This window comes from Notolepis coatsorum (genome assembly GCF_963971535.1).
Source record: "Notolepis coatsorum genome assembly, chromosome: 6".
In the NCBI taxonomy this organism is placed as follows: Eukaryota; Metazoa; Chordata; class Actinopteri; order Aulopiformes; family Paralepididae; genus Notolepis; species Notolepis coatsorum.
In genome coordinates this window covers 174,501,044-174,521,321 of record NC_140170.1, presented here as the reverse complement: position 1 = coordinate 174,521,321, position 20,278 = coordinate 174,501,044, and the positions used below count along the sequence as shown (strand labels likewise).

The window sequence follows — 20,278 nt, the reverse complement described above, 5'->3', positions numbered from 1 at the left end:
TCCATAAAAAAAAATTAAAAAAAATTAAAAAAAAATATTTTTTTTTATTTTTTTTTTACTTTTTTTTTTTTTTTTTTACTTTTTTTTTTTTTATGTCACTCATTCCATAAGGACGTAGAATAAACATTTACAATTTTTTTTAAATGGTCCATTTGCATGTTCTTGGTATCTGAATCTAGGGACATATATGGATCAGTGTCAGAAATAGTGTGTCTGTTACTAGGCTTGAGTAAATTGTAATGAACCAAAGGAGAATATCAATTCTATTTAAAAAAAAAATTATCTTTGACTGTAAATAACACCATGCTAAAATTGACCAGACCTGAAAAATCTAAGCAAATGAATAAAGGGAAGATGATTAAACAGAAGGTTTTGTAGATACAGTACTGAATTCTGCCATCTTTTTTATAATGTAAATTTCTCCACCATTTTTCATCATATTGCAACACCGTTTTTTGCAAGACGTTCACAGAAAGGTAGAGAAACTAACTGCGTTCTGTTTTATGGCAATAACGTTCAGGTTTGTGGGAGATCATCCCAAAAAATAAGAGAAATTAAAAAGTAAATCCAGAAGTCAGATGATTGACGGGCTGGTGTGAGCTGGGTAGGGTAGTTTTTCGAAATTTGAAAGCCCTGAGTCTCTTCCTTCAAAAGACTACACTCACTTTTGGCTGTGCCACTTCCTCCTGTCAATATGCGCCGGTTTCCGACTCAATGCCCTGAGATTTCTATAATCTTATATTTCACTAATAACAGTTAAAATAATTGGTAAACAAACATAATGCTGAAAATATACACTTTTACTGTATATCTCGGGCTTAAGAGGTTAACCCTGTGAGGCCCAAATTAAAAAGAAATTAGCAACTTCAGAGGCCAGAGGGTGGGACATATAAACACATTTACTATCAAATAGCATTGTGAGGCTGAACAACAGGACCAATTGACTATACATGTGCTTAAAGGGGAACTATCTTATAAATGGCTTTTTTCAGTGTTTACCATTGTTTCTTAGCTATGTGGACTTATATTAATAGGATATATGTCTCTAATTCTCATATTGGCGAATTCTTCCAATTCTCCTCTCACAATATTCACCCTCACTGAACTGAGTCATCTGAAAATGTGCATATCTGTGATGTCAGAGATTTCTCAGCTGCATAATAATGTGGCAGTTGATGTGGCAGTTGGCACCAGGCCACACAGTGGTTGGAGCCCAGCCTCAAAACGGCTTAAGATCTTGAGGTAGAAAAATGCGGTTTTTAGTACTTGATTAGACATACAAAACAATGAATTTTTTTTGAAAAAAAACCTAGGTGTTCCATAGACTCACAGGAATTGTGTAAAAGTGCCCAAATAGTGAAAGAAATAGTAAAATAGTTCCCCTTTAACATTTTTTAAATAAACATTATTTTTTTAAATGGCTAAAAGTGATTTTGTAATTTTGCAACCGTGGGTCTCACAGGGTACTTTTAACCCTGTGAGGCCCAAAATAAAAAAGACATTAGCAACTTCAGAGGCCAGAGGGTGAGACCTATAAACACATGAAGGGTGCCGTGACTGAAAAAAAAGGTTGAGAAACGCTGGTATATGGTGTGGCTCTTTGTGGTACCACAGTAATTTTTTTGTGGCTCTTAGTCTCTGACTGGTTGGCCACCCCTGCACTACAGGCTCTACATCACTACATGCTCTACATCACTACAGGCTCTACATCACTACAGGCTCTACATCTCTACAGGCTCTACATCACTACAGGCTCTACATCACTACAGGCTCTACATCACTACAGGCTCTACATCACTACAGGCTCTACATCACTACAGGCTCTACATCACTACAGGCTCTACATCACTACAGGCTCTACATCACGCACTGTGCACTAAACAGATGCAACAAAGGTTTTCCAGTCAGAGGCACCAGTGGTGTTGAGCTGTATTAAGCAAAAAATTATGAACAAAATATTTTGTTTATTTAAAAAAAAAAAAGTTTCCGTAAAAACGAAATCGTCTCAAGAAATAAGTGCATGCCACAAATGTACAAAATAAATGTCTTTCCTGTTTTAGACGTCACTCTTTTATTTTGAAACCCCCCCGAAGTGTTAATCGTTGTTTGTTGCTAGTAGACTTGTGTCGTCCGGTTCTGTGCTTTTGAGCTAACGTAACATTAGTTTCCAAAGGAGAGGAGAGAGAGACCACGGCTCACATGTGCAAAATGCAGCTACAGCCTACAAGCAATCGATGATGAGGATTTTAATCGGCAGGAGAGAGAGAACGCGTCAAAGCCATATATAATATGGTGCGCGCAGCTCAAACTACCTGTTGTATTAAAGTAATTGATTGATGTTTAACTTGTCCCTGTTTCCAGTCTTTCGACTAGCAAACGTTGTCTGTATTTAACGTTACCTCAGGATACCACTGTCTTATTGTAGCAATTGATTGATTGATTGAACATTTTATTAACAGATTGCAGAATGGGTACATTACAGTACAGCTCAATACACACAATTGTTAAGGGGATGCAGACCAGAGAAAGACTTTCGTCTTGTTTACCCATTTTCAATTCATCATAAAAAAAGCTAAAGTTGTCTGTATTTAACGTTACCTCAGGATACCACTGTCTATTGTATTTAGTTGGTTAGCTATTTAGCTAATGTTGATAGCATTGAATAGCATCAATGCTAGCTGGCTGGCTACAGCTCAACACCAGCCATGGGAATACTATTTACTAAATTATGGAGGCTTTTTAATCATCAAGGTAAGAGAGGATTTGTCATGATCAACTGAAGGCGTATGCTATGGAACAGTATGTGCTTGGCTACTTCTTGGGTTTTCAGAAAAAGGCCCGCTATGTGACGCTAATCTCTAGCTAGTATCGTGTATTTCATCACAGTAGCCTCCCGGTGTTTAATAAACACTTCTAGCCAGGACATATCTGGACATATAAGACATATGTATCATGTTTATTTTTTGTTGGCTGGGTTTGCGCATGCGGATTAAGGGACATGTCAATCTGTTGTCGACAGTGGTAGTACAGGGCCAGGCGCAGTACATTTAGCTGTAAAAGCCCAATCAAGCTCAATAGCTTCTGTAACATGAACCCAACTACTCTGTACGATGCCATTGTTGTTGTGATGTTGGCTGAGTTTGCACACGCGGGTTAAGGGAGAGGTGGGCTATTGCATCATCGGTTCAGGGAAATGCGTGTATAGGCTTGTAAAGACGGCGACGCAAGGAGGGGGGCGTCTTCAGATGTTCCCACTCTGGGACCCGGTCTCAGAAAATGCCGTCTTCAGGCTCCCAGAACGCAGTTCCGTGTGGATGAAAGGTGCATACTGTACGATCAAATACTTTGACTGATACGACCGAAATCGGTTTTCGTCTGGACATGGCCTTAGGCCCAGAAACGAGAATCCTCGTTTATGGCACTGAAAGTGTTAATAGGGTAATAGTTAACTATATACCAGGTAACAGAATAAATACTATATACAAGGAAACAGAGTAAATACTATATACCAGGAAACAGAGTAAATAATATATACCAGGAAACAGAGTAAATAATATATACCAGGTAACAGAGTAAATACTATATACAAGGAAACAGAGTAAATACTATATACCAGGTAACAGAGTAAATAATATATACCAGGTAACAGAGTAAATAATATATACCAGGTAACAGAGTAAATAATATATACCAGGTAACAGAGTAAATAATATATACCAGGTAACAGAGTAAATAATATATACCAGGTAACAGAATAAATAATATATACAAGGAAACAGAGTAAATACTATATACCAGGTAACAGAATAAATACTATGTACCAGGAAACCGAGTAGTAGTAGTAATAATAATAATAATAATAATAATAATAATAATAATAATAATAATAATAATAATAATAATAATAATAATAATAATAATAATAATAAATTCAATTTGTACCACACTTTACATTTGTGAAAATCCCAAAGTGCTACAGGAGATAAAGATAAAAAGTTAAATGAATAAAACAATTAAAATGAATAAAACAACAAATTAAATGGAAGAACATAAACATTTAATTAAATTAAATAATAATAAAATGAATAGAAGTAAAAAGAAAAGTAAAAGAAAAATTCAGGCAAAAGCCTTGAGAAATGTTTTTAGGCCCCTTTTAAAAGCCTTGACGGATTGTGGTGCTCTCAGGTGGATGGGGAGAGCATTCCACAGTCTGGTTGCGGCAGAGCAGAAGGCGTGATCGCCCATGGTGTGCAGCTTAGTCCTGGGGGCTTTGAGGAGGTAGGCTGTGCCGGAGCGGAGGGAACGTGAGGAGGACTGGGGGGTGAGGAGTTCCTTGAGGTAGGCAGGGGCACCACCGTGTACGCACTGGTGAGTGAGGAGGGAGACCTTGTACTCGATCCTGTGTTCCACGGGGAGCCAGTGAAGTGATCTGAGGGTGGGGGTGATGTGATCATATTTGCGCACCCTCATCAGGATCCTAGCAGCGCTATTCTGGATAGTAAATACTATGTACCAGGTAACAGGGTAAAGACTATGGGCTAGATCCACAAAGAATGGATTGCACGGTGCTAGTTGCACCCTACTTACAATTCATTATGAATTGAAAATGGGGGACCCTGATGTAAACAAGACGAAAGTCTTTCTCTGGTCTGCATCCCCTTAACAATTGTGTGTATTGAGCTGTACTGTATTCTACCCATTCTGCAATCTGTTAATAAAATGTTCAATCAATCAAATTTGAAAACTCCTTCGCCGGGTGAAGATTTTCAGAAACTGTGGTGAAACCGGAGCTTATGGAAAACGTTGACATCATGACTAAGCATTCACTTCAGATCTTCAGCAAAACGCAAGTCCCCTTCTTTTGAAGTGGTTTCTTTTGAATGGAGGTAGTTGCATTTCAGCAGGAGGCAGGCATGCAGTCGTGCACAAATGCGGTTAAACGCCGTTTAGGTAGGTCACTGAGGCAGAAGTGCGCGCAATGATGTGCACGGCGCGCACACAAAAAATAATAGGATACCGATAGCATAACAACGAGAAGTGCCAAACCAAAATACAAGCCCTGTACCAATTGGTGGGGGGTTGCTTGATCTGTGGTCCCGACTGGAAGGATGAGACAAGTTGTGCTTCAGTCTGAAGGAAACTGTCCTTCTGTAAACTAACTCTAAGTTACATTGTTAATTTAGTTTGTATTTACTTTTCTAGTTTAAGTTAATTCAATTAAAGAAATTGTAACTACAATTACATTTAAAACATTGTTATGCATAATAATCATCTGTTCTGTGCGCAACCGAGGGAACATGTATGCGCGTGGCGTTTGGGCAGTTCCCATATTACGACTGCATCACTGGCAGGGGGGAAGGGGGGTACAGGTATGGGCAGGGTAATAGTAGAAAGACAAAAATATATATATAAATACAATTTGATGTGAAAAATAAACTGTGTAAACAGTAAAACTATCTGAATAGGACTTTTTTTTTTTAAATAACCACTAACCAGTGTAAACAATCAAATGAAATTGGAATATAAAAATACGAGAAAATAAACAATGTAAACAAAGGTGCAGATGAGCAGCAGGGTCTGTAGTTTTCAAGTTTCTTTAATAGTTGTCATACAGAAGTACAGAATACTTTCATACAAAATGCTTCTTACTGTTACGCTCCAGAGACTGTGCTAGACAAGATAGTATCAAATAACATAGTATAGCATGTAATTTAGAAGTAGAAAATGAGGTCACAGTGTTCAGTATAGACATATGTACAATGTTCGATGCAGAATAGACGTAACTGAGTTACCATATAATATACAATACTATGCAGTGTACTAATGTACAGTACTATATAGTGCAAAGCAGAAATGGGATGAGGTACAATTTAGGTACAATTTACAGTAAGGTGTACGAGTTGTAGTGCAATCCTTCATCAATAAATATAGAGTGTGGGGAGTGGGTGCTACAGTGTGTTTGTTTAAAGTGAGTGTGTACTATAAAGTGTGTGGAGTGGGTGCTACAGTGTGTTTGTTTAAAGTGAGTGTGTGCGTGTGGATGTGTGTGCTATGTGCGTTTGATGGTTGTTGTTGTGTAGTGTTCATTGTTCGTTTAGCAGCCTGATGGCCTGGGGATAGAAGCTTCTTCTGAGTCTTTCTGTGCTCGCCTTGAGACTCCGGTATCGCTTGCCTGACCGCAGCAGTTCAAAGAGGCAGTTGTTCGGGTGACTGGAGTCTTTAATGATTCTCTTAGCCTTGCCCCTGCAACGCTTGTTGTAAATGTTCTGGAGGGTGGGGAGCCCCCCTCCAATTGTGCGTTCGGCTGAACGTGTCACTCTTTGTAGTCTGCTTCGGTCTTGTGCAGTGCTATTCCCAAACCAGGAGGTGATGTTGCCAGTCAGGATGCTCTCTATTGTACATGAGTAGAAGTTCTTAAGGATCTTCTGACTGACTTGGAACTTCCTTAGGCGCCTGAGGAAGTAGAGGCGTTGCCGTGCCTTCTTCACAACACTGTCAATGTGTGTGGTCCATGTCAAGTCCTCGGATATGTAGGCTCCGAGGTACTTAAAGCTGTTGACTCTCTCAACCGGTGCCCCGTCGATGCTGAGGGGGCTGTAGTCCTTGACCCCCGACCTCCTGAAGTCCACAATCATCTCCTTTGTTTTGCTGACGTTCAGGGAGAGGCTGTTTTCCTGGCACCATCCCGCCAGGACCTTGACCTCTTCCAGGTAGGCCCTCTCGTCGTTGGCAGAGATCAGGCCCACCACCACTGTGTCGTCAGCAAATTTGATGATTGTATTGCTACTCCGCTGAGCCACACAGTCGTGTGTGTACAGGGAGTAGAGGAGGGGACTCAGAACACAGCCCTGGGGGGCCCCTATGTTGAGGGTGATGGATGAGGAGGTGCAGTTGCCTGCTCTCACCACCTGGGGTCTGCCCGTCAGGAAGTCCAAGACCCACTGGCAGAGGTCATAGTTCAAGCCCAGGTCCCTGAGCTTGGCTATGAGTATGGAGGGGACTATGGTATTGAATGCCGAGCTGTAGTCGATGAATAGCATTCTCACATAGTTCCCCTGCCTCTTGTCCAGGTGTGATGCTGCTGTGTGCAGCACATGGGCTATGGCGTCCTCCGTGGACCTGTTGGGGCGGTATGCAAATAGTCGGTCATAATACAATAAATGCACAATAGATATAGGCAATAAAAAATATATGTAAATAAAGTACTAATGTGTGTGTGCATGTGTGTGGATGCATGGGTTGTCGCAGCTATTGCTGATTGGTGCTTGTTACTATCAAAGGCCTCTGATTGGCTCTTGGATGACTTGCTTTCCTGTGAAGCCTGAGGACTATGTTGGTCAGAGAACCAGAACCACACACACACACACACAGTGAAACCCTGGCAGCTGATTACAGTAGTCATGAGTCATTAGGGGTGTGTCCAACAGGTGATGGGTGTGTCCCTGTGAACAGCTGCTGCTGGGGGGGGGGTATTTGGACCAGACAATAGTTAGTATGTCTACGTAATCCTACCATATGCTTATAGCTGTCTGTCTCTCTCTCATTCTGTCTGTCTCTCTCCCATTCTGTTTCTCTCTCTTTCTCTCCTCCTGTCTCTCTCTCTCTCTCACTCTCTCTAGGAGAAGTATCCAGCTGTGGTCTCTCTTCCCGGAGGCTGCAGGTCAGAGGTCATGACCATCCACAACCCTCAACTTCCTGGGTAAATGACATAATTTCCTCTTCTCACTGATAACAAAACCATAGTATACCTCTGTGTACTGTGTAGATAGAAACTACCCCTAAGCTTTAATCTCTTTGTACAGTGTAGATAGAAACTACCCCTAAGCTTTAATCTCTTTGTACAGTGTAGATAGAAACTACCCCTAAGCTTTCATCTCTTTGTACAGTGTAGATAGAAACTACCCCTAAATTTTAATCTCTTTGTACTGTGTAGATAGAAACTACCCCTAAACTTTAATCTCTTTGTACTGTGTAGATAGAAACTACCCCTACACTTTAATCTCTTTGTACAGTGTAGATAGAAACTACCCCTAAGCTTTCATCTCTTTGTACAGTGTAGATAGAAACTACCCCTAAACTTTAATCTCTTTGTACTGTGTAGATAGAAACTACCCCTAAGCTTTCATCTCTTTGTACAGTGTAGATAGAAACTACCCCTAAGCTTTCATCTCTTTGTACAGTGTAGATAGAAACTACCCCTAAGCTTTCATCTCTTTGTACTGTGTAGATAGAAACTACCCCTAAACTTTAATCTCTTTGTACTGTGTAGATAGAAACTACCCCTAAGCTTTCATCTCTTTGTACAGTGTAGATAGAAACTACCCCTAAGCTTTCATCTCTTTGTACTGTGTAGATAGAAACTACCCCTAAACTTTAATCTCTTTGTACAGTGTAGATAGAAACTACCCCTAAACTTTAATCTCTTTGTACAGTGTAGATGGAAACTACCCCTCTAGCTTTCATCTCTTTGTACTGTGTAGATAGAAACTACCCCCTCTACTTTAATATAATTTTACTGTGTAAACTACCCGTTCATTTCTGCCATCACAACGCCATGACAACGAGAGGCAGGGGAACCCAGTGCAGACTAGAGTCTGCTGTCAGTGTAACTGATCTTAATGGAAACAATATGGCTTAAAGGGCCAGCTAGCCTATTTTCAACCTAAATTCTGTCATGCTGATGCAAGGAGGGTAATCGGACATAAAACGTACAAATGTGTTTCACATTTCACATTGAACACAGCCCCCCCCCCCCCAACTTGATGTGAAAGTAATAAGGAAACCAGAACTCTGTCTCTTCTGTCTATAGTTGTGAGCTGTTCATCCATTGGTCAGCAGAGGTGAGCAGAGAGGGAGGAGTTACCCCTCAGATTGACCTGCTGACCAAGTTCCCTCAGAAAGGTGAGAGACCATGTACTGTAGTAGTTACCTTAAATACACCATGTACTGTAGTAGTAGTTACCTTAAATACACCATGTACTGTAGTAGTAGTTACCTTAAATACACCATGTACTGTAGTAGTAGTTACCTTAAATACACCATGTACTATAGTAATAGTTACCTTAAATACACCATGTACTGTAGTAGTAGTTACCTTAAATACACCATGTACTGTAGTAGTAGTTACCTTAAATACACCATGTACTGTAGTAGTAGTTACCTTAAATACACCATGTACTATAGTAATAGTTACCTTAAATACACCATGTACTGTAGTAGTAGTTACCTTAAATACACCATGTACTGTAGTAGTAGTTACCTTAAATACACCATGTACTGTAGTAGTAGTTACCTTAAATACACCATGTACTATAGTAATAGTTACCTTAAATACACCATGTACTGTAGTAGTAGTTACCTTAAATACACCATGTACTATAGTAGTTACCTTAAATACACCATGTACTGTAGTAGTAGTTACCTTAAATACACCATGTACTGTAGTAGTAGTTACCTTAAATACACCATGTACTATAGTAATAGTTACCTTAAATACACCATGTACTGTAGTAGTAGTTACCTTAAATACACCATGTACTATAGTAGTTACCTTAAATACACCATGTACTGTAGTAGTAGTTACCTTAAATACACCATGTACTGTAGTAGTAGTAACCTTAAATACACCATGTACTATAGTAGTAGTAGTTAACTTAAATACACCATGTACTGTAGTAGTAGTTACCTTAAATACACCATGTACTGTAGTAGTAGTTACCTTAAATACACCATGTACTGTAGTAGTAGGTACCTTAAATACACCATGTACTATAGTAGTAGTTACCTTAAATACACCATGTACTGTAGTAGTAGTTACCTTAAATACACCATGTACTATAGTAGTAGTTACCTTAAATACACCATGTACTGTAGTAGTAGTTACCTTAAATACACCATGTACTATAGTAGTTACCTTAAATACACCATGTACTGTAGTAGTAGTTACCTTAAATACACCATGTACTGTAGTAGTAGTAACCTTAAATACACCATGTACTGTAGTAGTAGTTACCTTAAATACACCATGTACTGTAGTAGTAGTAACCTTAAATACACCATGTACTATAGTAGTAGTAGTTAACTTAAATACACCATGTACTGTAGTAGTAGTTACCTTAAATACACCATGTACTGTAGTAGTAGTTACCTTAAATACACCATGTACTGTAGTAGTAGGTACCTTAAATACACCATGTACTATAGTAGTAGTTACCTTAAATACACCATGTACTGTAGTAGTAGTTACCTTAAATACACCATGTACTATAGTAGTAGTAGTTACCTTAAATACACCATGTACTATAGTAGTAGTTACCTTAAATACACCATGTACTGTAGTAGTAGTTAGCTTAAATACACCATGTACTATAGTAGTAGTAGTTACCTTAAATACACCATGTACTATAGTAGTAGTTACCTTAAATACACCATGTACTATAGTAGTAGTAGTTACCTTAAATACACCATGTACTATAGTAGTAGTAGTTACCTTAAATACACCATGTACTATAGTAGTAGTTACCTTAAATACACCATGTACTATAGTAGTAGTAGTTACCTTAAATACACCATGTACTATAGTAGTAGTTACCTTAAATACACCATGTACTATAGTAGTAGTAGTTACCTTAAATACACCATGTACTATAGTAGTAGTTACCTTAAATACACCATGTACTATAGTAGTAGTAGTTACCTTAAATACACCATGTACTATAGTAGTAGTAGTTACCTTAAATACACCATGTACTATAGTAGTAGTTACCTTATATACACCATGTACTGTAGTAGTAGTAGTTACCTTAAATACACCATGTACTATAGTAGTAGTTACCTTAAATACACCATGTACTGTAGTAGTAGTAGTTACCTTAAATACACCATGTACTATAGTAATAGTTACCTTAAATACACCATGTACTATAGTAGTAGTAGTTACACACCATGTACTGTAGTAATAGTAGGTACCTTAAATACACCATGTACTGTAGTAATAGTAGGTACCTTAAATACACCATGTACTGTAGTTCTAGTCATGTCACTGTGCCGCTGACTTGTAGTGAACACCATCAGTGAAGTGTATATTATAATGTATATTAACATCTTGTTCCTCCTGGTCCGTCAGCCGTGCAGCTGCATCCAGATGCGATAGACGGAGCTCCTGCTGCCTTCACCTGCCTGCTGAGGAGCCAGGGGCCGGAGGCTGCTATAGAGAGCGTCATCAAGGCCATGAGTAGATAACCAACCCTTTAGCACAGGTGGGACCAGGTCATTGTTTCCCCAAGTCCCAAATAAGTCTTGTCTTTCATATTTGAAGTCGATGGTAAATGATTGACAACACTAATGTGTTAATGTGTGAAGACGCAGCAGAGATACTGTACAGGGCAGCGCCCTCTAGAGGCCGTCTCATGAAGTGCTTGATGACTGGCTGATGTCCCGGGCTGTGCCATGGGGAAAATACCATCCAGCGGTTTCAACCACGGAATCCTTAATTACCACGGCAACCACTCGCTGCACGATTCCCATTGGCAGTTATTCATTTTTAAAACATCTCACCTCAAAATGCAATAAATTACAAATTTGACTCAACATAAAATCACATCTCATTATTTTCGCTGAATGTTTGCAACAAGTAGTTTTGTTGTTCCCGCCATCTTTAGTGTTACAAATGTCTCCCTTACGGCCTGATCCGTCTCCTCTGGGTCTTTCAAACAGCACGTTAAGTAAGAGCTGTACGTCTGAAAATAAAGGATGAATTGGAAATGCACGTGTCCTGGGAGTAACATATGAAATCACTTAGAACCAAATGAAACACCAAGCGTTTTTCTCTTAGAAATGACTTTATTCAATATAAACAGCTCTCTGTTTCAATCACTCTGTTTCTCTTAATGCCGTCGCTCTTCTACACGTGGACAGAATGTCTGCTCTGTAAATATGTCATTAGTCAAGATCTAAAAAAATAAATAATTTAAATACAAAATGCTAGACAGCAATGTCCCATTTGTATTCCGAAATAGGGTTTTTCTCCTCAGCTATATACACACACACACAAGTATTATAAGTTTCTTAGGTATCACAGTGTTTGTGATGGTTTTTATTTTAAGTGTTAAAAAGTCCATCCATTCTTAAAGGTCAAAGGTCACGACACATAGGCAACATTGTGAGGTAAAGTCAAGGGCCAAGTTTCTGCTGAGCAGCGTGAACCCTGGGACCAGTCTGAACACCAGGGACCAGTCTGAACACCAGTCTGAACACCAGGGACCAGTCTGAACACCAGGGACCAGTCTGAACACCAGTCTGAACACCAGGGACCAGTCTGAACACCAGGGACCAGTCTGAACACCAGTCTGAACACCAGGGACCAGTCTGAACACCAGGGACCAGTCTGAACACCAGGGACCAGTCTGAACACCAGTCTGAACACCAGGGACCAGTCTGAACACCAGGGACCAGTCTGAACACCAGTCTGAACACCAGGGACCAGTCTGAACACCAGGGACCAGTCTGAACCCCGGGACCAGTCTGAACACCAGGGACCAGTCTGAACACCAGGGACCAGTCTGAACACCAGGGACCAGTCTGAACACCAGGGACCAGTCTGAACACCAGGGACCAGTCTGAACCCCGGGACCAGTCTGAACACCAGGGACCAGTCTGAACCCCAGGGACCAGTTTGAAACCAGGGACCAGTTTGAACACCAGTCTGAACGCCAGGGACCAGTCTGAACACCAGGGACCCGTCTGAACCCCGGGACCCGTCTGAACACCAGGAACCCGTCTGAACACCAGGGATGTCAGGACTAGTTCAATGTGACCTTGGAATGGGCTACTGATGTGAGATGAGGTGCGTTTGGTAGCAGTTCAGAGTCTTGCTGATGGTGGGTGGAGTCCTACCGGTCTCTGAACACTGTTTCAGTCCACTTTGAACCGCCCCCTCCCACCCACTGCTGTTCATCTCTGGTTGGATTCAAACAGGCACAAAATATGTGGTCCCAGTGTGTTGAGGTGTATCTATGATCACTCTAATTTAGGGAACTGAACGTTCTAACGATTATTTGACAGTCTTCCGTCATTCCTGTCAGAATGATGTTATTATAATGTAAATCAGGTTCTGAATGATGTATTATGTAGATCAGGTTCTGAATGATGTATTATAATGTATGTCCGGTTCTGAATGATGTATTATAATGTAGGTCCGGTTCTGAATGATGTATTATAATGTAGGTCCGGTTCTGAATGATTTATTATAATGTAGGTCCGGTTCTGAACGATGTATTATAATGTAGTTCCGGTTCTGAATGATGTATTATAATGTAGGTCCGGTTCTGAATGATTTATTATAATGTAGGTCCGGTTCTGAACGATGTATTATAATGTAGTTCCGGTTCTGAATGATGTATTATAATGTAGGTCAGGTTCTGAATAGGGATGCTCGATATTGGCTTTTTTACCGATACCGATATTGTCCAACTCTTAATTTCCGATACAGATATCAACCGATACCGATATATGCAGGGTTTCCCCCCCCGAAAAATGGAATAATTTCAGGTAATTAACATTACATATCTCTTGTTGTGGAATTAACACAACATTATGCATAGTTTTGACAATAAATAAAATCAGAATTTGTTCTTACTTGCTTGCCTGGGTAAATAAAGGTTATAGAAATGTAAAAAAAACTATACCGATATTTTCCGATATCACATTTTAATGCGGATATCGGCCGATAATATCGGACATCCCTAGTTCTGAATGATGCATTATAATGTAGGTCCGGTTCTGAATGATGTATTATAATGTAGGTCCGGTTTGCCGCCCATTGCCTCAAAATGTTCCTGTGTCTCATCATCTTTTATACATCAGCAATTCTCATCAGTGGTTGGTTCAGTTGGTCCGTTTATATCTCTGTGACTCCGCCCCCTTCCCCTGTAGAGTCGACTAACCTGGTGCCATAGCCCATAATGCGCACTACCTGCTGAATATGATGCGGTATGATTATAAACAACACCTACTAAATGCTATGCAATAGGCATACACTAAAACTATCAAAGTAACTTCCATATGCAATACGTCAACACCTGCAGTCAGTCGTGTGAAGCTCTGAAGCCATAAACACCTGCAGTCAGTCGTGTGAAGCTCTGAAGCCATAAACACCTGCAGTCATGTGAAGTTCTGAAGCCATAAACACCTGCAGTCATGTGAAGCTCTGAAGCCATAAACACCTGCAGTCAGTCGTGTGAAGCTCTGAAGCCATAAACACCTGCAGTCATGTGAAGTTCTGAAGCCATAAACACCTGCAGTCATGTGAAGCTCTGAAGCCATAAACACCTGCAGTCATGTGAAGCTCTGAAGCCATAAACACCTGCAGTCAGTCATGTGAAGCTCTGAAGCCATAAACACCTGCAGTCATGTGAAGCTCTGAAGCCATAAACACCTGCAGTCATGTGAAGCTCTGAAGCCATAAACACCTGCAGTCAGTCATGTGAAGCTCTGAAGCCATAAACACCTGCAGTCAGTCATGTGAAGCTCTGAAGCCATAAACACCTGCAGTCAGTCGTGTGAAGCTCTGAAGCCATAAACACCTGCAGTCATGTGAAGCTCTGAAGCCATAAACACCTGCAGTCAGTCGTGTGAAGCTCTGAAGCCATAAACACCTGCAGTCAGTCATGTGAAGCTCTGAAGCCATAAACACCTGCAGTCAGTCATGTGAAGCTCTGAAGCCGTCAAACACCTGCAGTCATGTGAAGCTCTGAAGCCATAAACACCTGCAGTCATGTGAAGCTCTGAAGCCATAAACACCTGCAGTCATGTGAAGCTCTGAAGCCATAAACACCTGCAGTCATGTGAAGCTCTGAAGCCATAAACACCTGCAGTCATGTGAAGCTCTGAAGCCATAAACACCTGCAGTCATGTGAAGCAGCTCTGAAGCCATAAACACCTGCAGTCGTGTGAAGCTCTGAAGCCGTCACTCTTCAACACCTGCAGTCAGTGTGAAGCAGTCAGATTCCTCTGGTGTTTTGAAAGCTGGTATAAGCAGCCTATTAAATAGTAGATATCATGAGCTTTCAGACACAGGTTCATCCATAACAATACATCCTCTTTCTACTATACAAGTGATTTACTTCTGTCTACTACCTAGCATGGACCTGAGGCTGGAAGACACTACAGGACTTTAGACACAGGATCACTGAGTCTAATGTTTAAGCCTTTAAAGGCGTGGACATGTATGCATACACATTCAAAACAGGAGTACAGATCTGAGACCAGTCACTGATGTGTATGTGGTCGTGTGACCTGAGCAGTCTTGATCCTAGGTCAGTACTCGTACTCATAACAAGTTTGATAAACACAGGCCCTGATCTAGGATTAGTGATCAGGTTACAGGACTGCAGAACTCTTCTGGGTCTATATTGACAACACCTCTCAAAGTGTGAGTAATGATCTAGAGTCAGCTTTAGTCTGTTAGTCTGAATACAGTGCTCCTAGTCACTGATCCCAGATCAGTGGGCTTTGTGAATATGGGCCCTGGATCAAATGGCCTGCAGATCAAATGATATGCAACTCCTGCAGGGTAGCGGACCAATCGACACAACAGAAAGGGGTCAGAGTGGCCACAGAGATCAAAGGGGACACGTCTCAAGTGTTACCAGTTTCTAAGAGGCATTCAAGACAACTGGGAATCATGAGGTTTTCAACCTGAGGAGAGCACAGATTTCCCAGTTCCCAGGTGTCCTGAATGCAGCATGAAAAGCAGCCATTGGTTTGTCTCCCAGTGGGCTGCTGGCATTATGGTGCGTTCACGATGACTGGGAGGTTCGTGAGGAGAGGATGGTGATGTCATTAGAGGCTGAATGACGGGGCGGGTTGAGCACATGCTCGATGGGAATCTTCACCGCGTTTCAGGCTTCGCTGACGACACCGTCCTCTCCTCGTTTCACCATTAAGCTCAGAGTTTAGAAACATCCTGGTTGCCAGTTGTCCCGAGCGCAGCGTTGTATTAACCCCCTCAGCAGGAGGGTCGTTGGAGATTAGAGGTACGTTATCGGCACATTTTTACACAAGACACACGCAATCTGAACTCAATCACGTCACAGATCTGACCTACCCGTCCGTCTGAACGAAGAGAAACCGGATAAGATCAGACCCGAGGCATGACGGCTTCATTTGCACAGGAACTCAAACTGTTTTAACTCAAAGACCCAGATCATTTCACTACAGCATCAGCACAGATACACCATCACACCTGGGTCATCACACTACCAGCTCTGAGTCAGTTCTCCTTACTAGTCCTAAGTCCTTACGAGAGGCCTAGTAGCTACTAGTTCATTTATAACTAGTCAGCTACGAAATGTGGTTGCATGTCGAGTACGGAGGGCATATTCTAACTGGTTTGGATGTAAAGTCATCACTAAGACGAGTGGCCAATCAGCGGTCAAAGATAAGAGTTCCATCATGGTTACTGGGGGCATTAGCTGCCGACTAGCATAATTGGCTTGATCACAACTTATATAACTGAGTTGCAAAATGGCATGAAATGACTGGAGAATGATGCTGTGGGCGGAGCTATGCTGCTTAACGGTGACATCACCACCCGCTCCGTACAGCACATCTCTGTGGTGCAACCTCTTTCATTTAAGGAAATGTTTAATTCAGGACTTAGTAGGCACTTACTTTATAACGAGACTACGTTTTGAAACCAACGCACAGCTGGAGCACACCGGTGTGGAGAAGCAGGCCGGACTCCTGTTGCCGTGTGAATGAAGCCGGTGTAACGGGGCCGGTTTCAACACAGACATTCTGGTGTCAGGGAAGAAGCCTTTTCTGTTTTTCTGGGGGGGGTTTCTCAAGCCTCTCACCCAGACAGTACATGTAGGCACATAGAAACACCACCTCCGAAACCACCGTGCAGTAGAGAACTGCGCTCAAACACCACTAACAAGACACTTTTGGCACGTCAAAACTGAAGCAGCAGTCTGTCTGTCTGTACCCGTCTATACATTTTGCACTGGAGCAGGACATCAGATCATCTCCTCGTTCCACACCTCAGATCTGTGTCCCGACAGTTAACTTAGAACATTCCATAAACAGATTCCACCTGTGGTCCAAGGACGCTTCAAAATCACATTCTCCTTCCTTCAATCCAGCCCGTCTGTCTGTCTGTTAAACTGTCTGAGCTGTGACCCGTCACCGTTCTACCCCAGGAGTCCCTGCTCTTCAGCTCCGTCTGTGTCTTCAGGAAATGACCAGTGGTTTTCCAAGGCTGGCTTGGGACCCAGAGGTGGGTCTCAGTGTTGGGTCCCCAAAATGATTTAGTAGGAATTGGTAACCAAAGCTGATGGTTGCATTATGTTACCAAGGCCTTTCCAAGTACAGCGTTAAGATCATCGGAACAGAATAATGTCCGCTTACGCCAAACCACTGGCTCAGAGCTAGAGCCACAGTCTGCTTCAGACCAGAGCCATACTGTAGAGTCGAACCATGAATGTTTTCTGTGGCAGCCATGTTGGTTCCACAGTCCTGCTCCATGGCTGTTGCTAAGCAACTAGCATCACCATGGTGTTATGGAGGCCATTGTTACTTATCTACAACCAACACCTGTTAATTCTAGAGGAGGCAGCAACATGGCCACCATAGTCCAACTTGACCAAACACCTCCTTCTACATTCACTTTAACAAAACAGCCCAGACATCATATCTATCTACACATTAAACCAACGATATGTTTCTCTGTTAAAACCTTTTGCATTTACGTTAATATCCTTGTTTAGCTTCGTGTTTCAGAAGCGCTGCCAAGGAGAAGGCAGAGGGGAGTGGTCAGGCAGAGGTCGTTACCATGACACCCCCAGACATTCAGGAAGTACATCAGAAAGTCCAATACCAAAACAGAACCAAAAAAAATTTTAAAGAAAGAAAAGAAAACCCCTATTCATTTCCAATAAATATTAAAATCACTGAGAACAGAATATACAACTAAAGACATCAGATGCACTTCCTGTATGGAGAGGCTGTATAGAAATGAGGTCTATTCACCACAAGGTCCACCTGAACCTCCTGTGGGTCTCCAACGTGGAAAGAACACTTTTCTGTTGAAGTTTGAGATCCATAGTAGTTACAGAACCATCAAACTACCACGAGAACTGTCACTGTAGCAGTTCAGTAGAATTCTACAGGGATTAAACTCACTTCAGTAGAATTCCAGAGAAGTGTAGCGTGTGATGGAGACTGTGGGGATTCGACCCAATGAGAGCCCTAGTTCCTGGGTCTGGAGCCCACTGGCTGATTATTGGTTCTACATGCAATAAACCAGGCTGAAGATTACAAGGTTATGTCAAGAACTCAATGGAACCAGAGCACAGTGGTTACCATAGTTACACCAGCGCTGGCCCAATGAATGATGAATTCTCAAAATGTAATGACATCATTGTCTAGTCCCTCTCCTATTGGCTGTAGGCAACAGGACGCCATATGGACACCTCGATAGAACCATATTTTATAGATTTGTCCAAACCGTTTCTATAAAACAAATATTGACGGTCTAGAAATATTTCAAGTCTTCCGTTCTTACTTCCTCCTGCTAAATGATGTTACAAAGCAATATTAGCTACAACTTTGCTTCACTGCATGAAATTGTATTTGCTGCCTGGCAACATTAGGTTGTTGACCCTTCTAGGAATGACCAACGGCTCAGGCATTTTCTCATGACAAAGATAGACAAAGGATAGCATCCTTTAATGTCCTTATGAGACACATCCAACTACACATAATAAAGGACTCTGGTTTCAGGCATCAACATGGCGTCCTTAAATGCTCACAGGACAGGCTTGCCTAACCGTCTGTGCTTCATGCCTCTGGTTTCATACAGGGTGAAACAGCAGTGTGCAGTCCTCTCGGTCCAGAGCCATATAGCCGCTCTGTCGCGGCAGCGGGCTGCTAGTCCGGCTGTAGTAAGCCATGATCTTGTGGTCCAGTCTCTGCTGACAGGGGATGCTGTCGAAGGGCTTGGGGTCGAGGTCCAAGATGGACACCGAGAAGGAGAAGCACGGTGGTTTGGAGGACTGGAAGTCTCTCTGCTTCTGACTGAGAGCGAGAGAGAGAGAGAGAGAGAGAGAGAGAGAGAGAGAGAGAGATGTTACATTTGATGGTCACTAAGCAACTTCCTCTGTTGACTTCCTCTGTTGACTTTTACTGTTTAATTGATTCATGGCATCCTGCTTGCTTTGGTAATGTAAGAAAACATATAAACTTTATAAATAGACAATAAACCACTTTTAATGGAGAAAGAAGGGCAGCGAGAAGGTAAGAAAAGTAAAGAGGAGATGAAGGGAGACGGAGGAACAAGGCTTTCTGAAGCTTCAACACTGAATGAAGGAGGAGGAACCAGACACTTCAGCATTATGGTAGTGGTAAAATATATAGGGCTTTTATCCATTTATATAGGGCCTTGGCTTTATCCATTTATATAGGGCCTTTATCCATTTATATAGGGCTTTTATCCATTTATATAGGGCCTTTATCCATTTATATAGGGCCTTTATCCATTTATATAGGGCCTTTATCCATTTATATAGGGCTTTTATCCATTTATATAGGGCCTTTATCCATTTATATAGGGCCTTTATCCATTTATATAGGGCCTTTATCTATTTATATAGGGCTTTTATCCATTTATATAGGGCCTTTATCCATTTATATAGGGCTTTTATCCATTTATATAGGGCCTTTATCCATTTATATAGGGCTTTTATCCATTTATATAGGGCCTTTATCCATTTATATAGGGCTTTTATCCATTTATATAGGGCCTTTATCCATTTATATGGGGCTTTTATCCATTTATATAGGGCTTTTATCCATTTATATGGGGCTTTTATCCATTTATATAGGGCCTTTATCCATTTATATAGGGCTTTTATCCATTTATATAGGGCCTTTATCCATTTATATAGGGCTTTTATCCATTTATATAGGGCCTTTATCCATTTATATAGGGCCTTTATCTATTTATATAGGGCCTTTATCCATTTATATAGGGCTTTTATCCATTTATATAGGGCTTTTATCCATTTATATAGGGCCTTTATCCATTTATATAGGGCTTTTATCCATTTATATAGGGCTTTTATCCATTTATATGGGGCTTTTATCCATTTATATAGGGCCTTTATCCATTTATATAGCAGCTTTTATCCAAAGCGCTTTACAATTTGTTCCCCACACATCAATGGCAGGAGCCAACCTGCTCATCAGGAGCAGGTAGGGGTCTTGCTCAAGGACACTT

At 41.3% G+C, this 20,278-nt stretch overlaps 2 protein-coding genes across 3 annotated transcripts in view; one reads left to right on the top strand and one right to left on the bottom strand.

Moving 5' to 3' along the window:
- cenpp (centromere protein P) overlaps nt 1–11,650 on the top strand; it is a 245,573-nt gene extending 233,923 nt beyond the window's left edge. The window contains exons 7-9 of the mRNA XM_084316493.1: nt 7,620–7,699; nt 8,810–8,901; nt 11,126–11,650. Coding sequence (XP_084172619.1) covers nt 7,620–7,699; nt 8,810–8,901; nt 11,126–11,241 — 288 coding nt within the window. The 3' untranslated portion in view covers nt 11,242–11,650. The remainder of the gene's footprint in view (nt 1–7,619; nt 7,700–8,809; nt 8,902–11,125) is intronic.
- A 177-nt stretch (nt 11,651–11,827) lies between these two features.
- ippk (inositol 1,3,4,5,6-pentakisphosphate 2-kinase) overlaps nt 11,828–20,278 on the bottom strand; it is a 62,006-nt gene continuing 53,555 nt past the window's right edge. Inside the window, exons 14-16 of one of the 2 annotated variants that reach the window (XM_084316491.1) lie at nt 14,223–19,077; nt 12,475–14,154; nt 11,828–12,205 (exon numbers count right to left, since the gene is read on the bottom strand). In XM_084316491.1, coding sequence (XP_084172617.1) covers nt 18,855–19,077 — 223 coding nt within the window. In that variant the 3' untranslated portion in view covers nt 11,828–12,205; nt 12,475–14,154; nt 14,223–18,854. Of the gene's footprint in view, nt 12,206–12,474; nt 19,078–20,278 lie in introns of both variants that reach the window. The other variant, XM_084316490.1, reaches the window with a different exon arrangement.